The sequence below is a fragment of the Mytilus californianus genome, unplaced genomic scaffold (assembly GCF_021869535.1).
Source record: "Mytilus californianus isolate M0D057914Y unplaced genomic scaffold, xbMytCali1.0.p SCAF_8, whole genome shotgun sequence".
Lineage (NCBI taxonomy): Eukaryota > Metazoa > Mollusca > Bivalvia > Mytilida > Mytilidae > Mytilus > Mytilus californianus.
The window spans coordinates 41,106,706-41,113,903 of record NW_026262734.1 but is presented as its reverse complement, the minus strand read 5'-3'; the positions used below and the strand labels follow the sequence as shown (position 1 = coordinate 41,113,903).

General features: G+C 33.3%; 1 protein-coding gene across 1 annotated transcript in view; it reads right to left on the bottom strand.

The window, feature by feature from the left end:
• Window positions 1-264: 264 nt before the first annotated feature.
• Window positions 265-7,198, bottom strand: part of LOC127712523 (syntaxin) — a 54,957-nt gene continuing 48,023 nt past the window's right edge. Inside the window, exon 10 of the mRNA XM_052219012.1 lies at window positions 265-516. Coding sequence (XP_052074972.1) covers window positions 439-516 — 78 coding nt within the window. The 3' untranslated portion in view covers window positions 265-438. The remainder of the gene's footprint in view (window positions 517-7,198) is intronic.

The window sequence follows — 7,198 nt, the reverse complement described above, 5'->3', positions numbered from 1 at the left end:
AAAGCATAGACACAATGCCTATACGACACATACAAATAGTTGTTTTTCTACAACTATTCAAGGATTCTAATAGTAAAACCAGCCAAACAGTTAATATACAAATCCTTGGTCTATTTGCGCTTTAAAAAATATGTTTAGAATTCATTGATTTTCAGTTCAAACATATATTCATTACTGTCTAATCATCATACAAGCCAATTCAGCAGAAAACGTGTGTTATTCAGTTGTTATAAAGAAATGTTACAACTAAATAAAACTGCATTCATATTGATGAAACGACCCACAAATAACGAGATTACTGCATGGTGCTATAAGGAAACAAATGGCACGACGAGCTAAATTAGCACACCTATGTTCCAACATTTCTAAAGCAGCTAACAGAAGAAATACAAAGGTCAGCTGAGCATTATACGGCTGTAACTTATGATAAATGACGGGTCATCCAAACACGCCACCAAATGTTGCACAGATAACTACCACTAATACAGCAAGGCATATTATTATCATAATTTTCTTCTGCAAAAGAAATGAAAAAGACATATTAGAAATAACATTTACCAATCAGCACTGGGACTAATACATGAATGTATTTATCTATTGGTCATAGATCAGCATTCGTTTTTGGTCTTTTTAATGTTAGTTTTACGAATTTTGTCAGAATTTTGTATTTTCGGTTCATTTTTATTATTATGTGTAAAGTGATATGTGTTATAAACGTCACTAAAACAGCAACCCAAAAACTTCGTAAAACAACAGACATTTAGATATCCATTTGGCCTTTTGTAACCCTGAATGGACAAGCGAACACACTCCGGACGACAAGCTCTCAAAATCTTAAAGGAGGTTTGCCGAACACGGTCAGAATCCCCTTGTTGATCCACCAATGGATTTTGACCGATTCCAGCAGTTTCACCATTCGATGTTAATTTCAAGGATAAATGCCATTTTATACTCTACTATTTTAAAAATCGGCAAAAAGGCAAGATATATATACAAGTGTTGGTGATGATTTTGATCTGACACTAGCATGCATCTTGAAATACAACCATATATCGGTATTGAGTTTCCATGTGGTATCAATGTCACTGTAGGTCATGTCCGAATTGAAGTCTGAAAAAATAATGGAGTGTGGTATATATACTTCCTGTTCATCGATTATCCAATTTGACTGCGAAAAAAAGAGACAAAAAATATCCAATTGGACTGCAAAACAGAAACAGAAGATATCCAAAGGGACTGCAAAACAAGACAGAATATATCCAAAGGGACTGCAAAACAGAGACAGAAGATATCCAAAGGGACTGCAAAACAGAGACAGAAGGTATCCAATTAGACTGCAAAACTGAGACAGAAGGTATCCAATTGGACTGCAAAACAGAAACAGAAGGTATCCAAAAGGACTGCAAAACAGAGACAGAAAGTATCTTATTGGATAGTCTTTCTACTTCACTGTTTATTGCTGCTACTGTAATAGGCAATTTTCATTGTCAGCTATAGTCAATAAACTGCTTCGCCGAGCGCAGCTGGATACGACCGCAGATGTCCACCCTGAACAGTTGGGGCAAAAATGGATAAAATATTCAAGCTTGATACAGGTCTGAATTTGGATTGTAATTAAATATTTGACACATTATAGGTTTCTGACACAGAATAAATGTAGTCAAAGAACTTGAAATTGGTTGTATGATTTGAATTTATATTCAATTGAAGATTTAAGTCTTGAGGAAAAAAAAAATTGAATCCCCCCAATTTTTTTTAACCCCCCCCAAAAAAATAATGTTTGAAGAGAATTTTCTTTTGAGGAAAAAACATTGCCCCCCCCCCCCTTCCAAAAAAATAAATTTTGAAGAAATTTTCTTTTTGTAAAATGTGGTACAAATTAAGAGACATCCATACACTTAAACACAAGTTATTGTCTGAAAACTAGAAAAATGCTGGTTTTATATCCTTTTTGGCCCCTAATTCCTCATTACCCTAATTACCCCAAAATGAATCCCAACCTTCTACTTATGGTATTGAACCTTGTGGTACAATTTCAGAGCAATCAAAATACTTATACACAAGTTATTGTCCTGATACTAGAAAAATGCTTGTTTTGGCCCCTTTTTGGCCCCTATTTCCTAAACAGTTGGGACCATCACCCCCAAAAACAATCTCAACCTTCCTTTTGTGGTATTGAACCTTTTGGTTATATTTCATAGAGATCCATACACTTAAACTAAAGTTATTGTCTGGAATCCAAATGTATGATTTGAATTTATACTCAATTGAAGATTTCTTGCTGTTGTACAATACACTGTGCTGTTCATGTGCAATACTTATTGTAAATCTGTTTTTAGGCTATATATAAAGAATTAGCAAAATAAATTGTGACCCTCATTTTTTTTCTTTGGAAAATTGAGTTTCATAAATCTTGAGAAAAAAAAAATTGACCCCCCCAAAAAATTTTTTTTTTACCCCCCCCTCCAAAAAAAAAATACTTGAAGAGAATTTTCTTTTGAGGAAAAAAAATTGCCCCCCCCCCCCTTTCCAAAAAATAAAAATGTTTACCCCCCTTCAAAAAAAAATAATTTTGAAGAAATTTTCTTTTTGTAAAATGTGGTACAAAGTAAGAGACATCCATACACTTAGACAAAAGTTATTGTCTGAAAACTAGAAAAATGCTGGTTTTAGACCCTTTTTGGCCCCTAATTACTGAACGGATTTGGCAATTACTCCCAATTTGCGGTCGTATAAAAACATGGTTTCAGATACATGCTTACGACAGTATTTGGCTTTATATGATCAATTAGATACTCTAAACCCTACAATTTATCAAGGCTTTTGATTTTTCCATTCTCAGTATATTACCATTATCATAACAAATACATCTTCTCATAAAACGGTGCATTTTCTACTAATCTACAAAAATGGGAATCGTAGATACAAATTTGTTGTTTTAGGTCACGGGAAATCTTACTTTGCGAATCACATTGATTAAAAAAAGATTTAAAAAAAAATACACCGAGGGCGATATAATCAAAATGCCGGACGTAACATATTTGTGAAGAATGCCCCGGTGGATTGATATTTTAACTAACAGACGGTTTTCGAATTAGTAGTTATTGTATAGCCCTACAGTCAGACTTGCTTTTGTATTTAATGAAGCAGAATTTATACAGAGACTGTAAAAAGCCTCGTGTCCATTTCTTTATTTTCAACTTCAGATTGACTTATGTCCTGTCATTCTACCCACATTCAGAGAGTCCATGCATGTCATACATCTCAGTGAAGTAAACAATTAAAATACCACCAAACTAGAATTTGTGTTTGGGATTAAGATTACTATAAATTCATCATAGATACCAGGATTGAAAGTTTGTATTTGTGCCAGACGCACGTTTCGTCTACAAAAGAATCATCACTGACGCTCGAATCAAAAAAGTTAAAACTGCCAAATAAAGTACGAGATTGAAGAGCATTATTGAGGACCAAAAATTCCTGAAAGTTTTGCCAAATACAGCTAAGGTAATCTATTCCTGAGGTAGAAAAGCCTTAGTATTTCAAAAATTCAAAGTTTTGTAAACAGCTAATTTATAATTATGACCATACCAATGCTAATTCATGTCAACAAAGTATCTTTAACTAAGTCTACATGACAAACGTGACGATTTCAGGTTTCCTATTGTCAACTTCCCATTTCTCAATAGTTACATTCCCTCCGCCCAACTGTATAGTGTTTGCACAGGATTATTGATACATTACGCGTGGATGATAACATCATTCTGACTTTACCCCTTCTGCAGACTTACCCAGCAGGACTATGAGGAAATTAAGACACTTAAGAAGTTTAACTTCTACTGTTGCCTTTTATTTATGATGTCAAACTTTATGCTAATGCTTGGTAAATACAGATTGCATGCTTGGTGATAAATTCGGGAGCGGTTAATATTGAAACTTCAATAAGCATGGGTGATCTACGATGAGACAAATTCCCTTGACATAATCATTAAAACTGGCACTAGTTGAGCAGGAATTGCTTATAGTTCCGGGACACCTGGATTCATCATTGTATCATGTCCCTTCTAGTTTTTAGTGTTGTATTTTATAAGGTAGACGAAAAGCGCGCGTCTGGATTTACGCAGCCACTCCTGTCTGTATGAGGACGCAAATATGCCTTGTGTTTGGAAAAAGCTGTACTTTTGCCTGTTAAAAGAATCCCATCTTCGCTAGCCAAGGGTTACGATCAGCCGTCATCCTCTTGACCCTTGGCCAGTGAAGATGAAAGAATCATTGCAATAACTCTTAAAGGCGTTAGTAGGTGACATATTGTAAAGCAAAATGTCTTTCTTTTCCCAATATTGGCTTTTTCCACTTCCACTTCTTCATCTCGTTCGACACCTTTTTTAGAACCAACCTTAGTGATTTGTTTCACTTTTTCTCGTGCCGAATATGCATGAAATATTTGCCACTGAACGTGAAACAAACAAGATAAATCCATCATTTATCACAGAATGTGTGAAATGTAGGCGGTAAATAATTTTTGTACTCCCTTAAATGCATCCATATAATAATTTAACAGAGTAATGGCACTGAGCAGTCCATAGCTGATGTCGTAATGTAAAACTGAACTACGTGTGTGGGATCTTGGGCTATGAAATATTGGTGTATTCCCTCGAAAGCCATGGTATATATATATTTTATCTAGGACTTCGGACATAAAATACTACAAACTATAAAGTAACCATTTATACTAGCAATTTGTGTCCACTCAGACAAATTTTATCAGGACTAGTTTATGATTTAAATTTGCTGCACCCAGCCTATAGGAATATAGCAAAAGACTTGTCATTTAGGTGTCAGAACAATGCATTTAGGTAGGTCTTCCTGCATTGTGAAACTTTGTTAGCCACAGATAGCTGGTTAAAAAGCCAACCCAGTCAGTCGCTCAGCATGTTCTCGTCCCAAAAATGAATGTAATATTTGCTGCTGGACATTACACAGCTATCATTCAATCAATTAGTTTTCAAGAAGAATCTATTTATTTGTTTTTACTAGAAAGAAATTATAATCTAAGGGGAAGATGGCTGCTGCAAATTATACTGTTAAATATTTTGTTTGTTTTTTTAAATTTTAATTTAACTACATGTATCAACATGTCAAAGTTGCATACACAAACTTATAAAAGTCTGTGACATCATTCATCAACCATTTACTGTTCTTTGATTATGATATTTTTTCTGTACAATCTAAGCAAAGATTTAAACCTTGGCAATTCATCACAAATATGATAAAACAGAAAGTTCTTCTGTATTTTTGAAATATGTCAACTTTCCAAATTGATCACGCTCACCTTATATCTAATAATTTAAATGTAAATTTATTCTAGAATCTTATTTAGAGTATTTCTGTTTCTTGTGTTCTTTATGTCAATGAAATTTATACCAAAGTTTATTTTAAGGGGATTATTATTTGATTTTCTAGAGGACCTGGGGAATTCTTGTGGACAGAATTTTCATTTCAGATGTTGCTGCATCAGCTTATTTATTTGGTGCTGCACTGAGCAGAACATTTATTTTAAATTTTGTACATCAATATTTCTTGCATTTTGAGAGGCAGAATATTAATTTCTATCCTGTCTTGGGCAAGAATTTTATCCAGTTTTTACCAATGCAGAATACATGTACTAATTTTAAAATTCAAAACTTCGGGAGCGTACTTTCACATATCAAAACACACACTTCAAAGTTTTGAGTAAATTGATCTAGGCATACTCAAAGATAGTATGCAGGTTTGGCATGTGTAAAATTGCCTTAATCTGACAGTTAAAGTCCCAAAACTCTGTAATGACAAATTAGAATTTTTTTATGAAATAAGAGGGTTACTTACTTTCACTTACCCCAATAAAAGTGTAAAGTTTCAAGTAAATTGTTTCATCCAAACTGGAGTTAGTGTTACCCATGTCAAAAAATGACTTAAATTTAATTGTTAAAATTCTCTTTACTCTTAAACAACAAATTGAAAAATTTAGAAAATTAAAATAGGAGCTTACTTTTATTAATGCCAACAACAATGTAAAACTTGAGTAATTCGACCCAAGAATACACAAGAAAGTGAACATTATATGTGAAAAATTGCCTTAAATCTTGAGGGTTAAAGTTAACTCTGGAACAACATACACAAATTCTCAAATTAAAAAGGGAGATTTCTTCAACCAAATCAAATACACCATAAAAGTTTCAAGAAATTAGAATTCTCCTGCTTTTGTACACATGTTATGCCATATATCCAGTTTACGACTATGTATTAAAGCAGTCAATTTAAAATGCACATACTCCAACCAAATCTTGAACTCTGTATTTTTTCTAGGATATCCATGAACAATAAAACTGCTTCAATAGAATTATTGCCTGTATACATAGAAGACACATACATAAAATGGCATGCAATCACTTTCAGATTACTAATTGAAATTGTCTTCTGGATATTACAAATTTTCCAAGAAGCCTCATAGAATTCATAAAGTACATACTAAGGTGGCATCTTAAAACAAGAAATATTGATATGTTAGCATTTTATGCTATGGTTTATTGCCTGCTTAACGTCCAGTGGCCAATATTTCATGCTATACTGATCATGATGGATATATCTATGAATAAGTCAAGCAGTATATCCTCCATCACAACAGGATACACTTTGACAATTACATCTGCAGATCTAGCTCTTTGTAATTTTTTTTTATCAAGTAGAAATCAATGATAATTAAGCTGGAGCCCCAACTGAATATTTATTTTCTGGAAATCATGCATGACTACAGAATGTGTTTTGTTCTGCACTATGATTGATTATTGATTAGTGTATTTTTTCGTGTTTTTAAGGTGTTTTTAAGGACGTACTTAGGTGAGGTTTAGGAATTTTTGTCAAATGTGTTCGGACTCATTGGTTTTTTCCCTATGATACAGGGTAAAATATTTTGCCCCATAACACCCATTTTTCTTTTCATATAAGACTTCAATAGCTCATAGAAGGTCATTTACTAAAATTTAAGCAGAATCTAGATTTCTTTTCTTTCCATTTGAGACCCAAATAATACCAACACAAATATAAGGTAAAAGTCCGAGTCAGCTTTTTCCTGCCATTTTATAAAAATTAAATATCTCGAAAAGGAGCTCCATAACCTATCAATATTTTTAGCTTATTTTGTTCCTTAACTAATGCT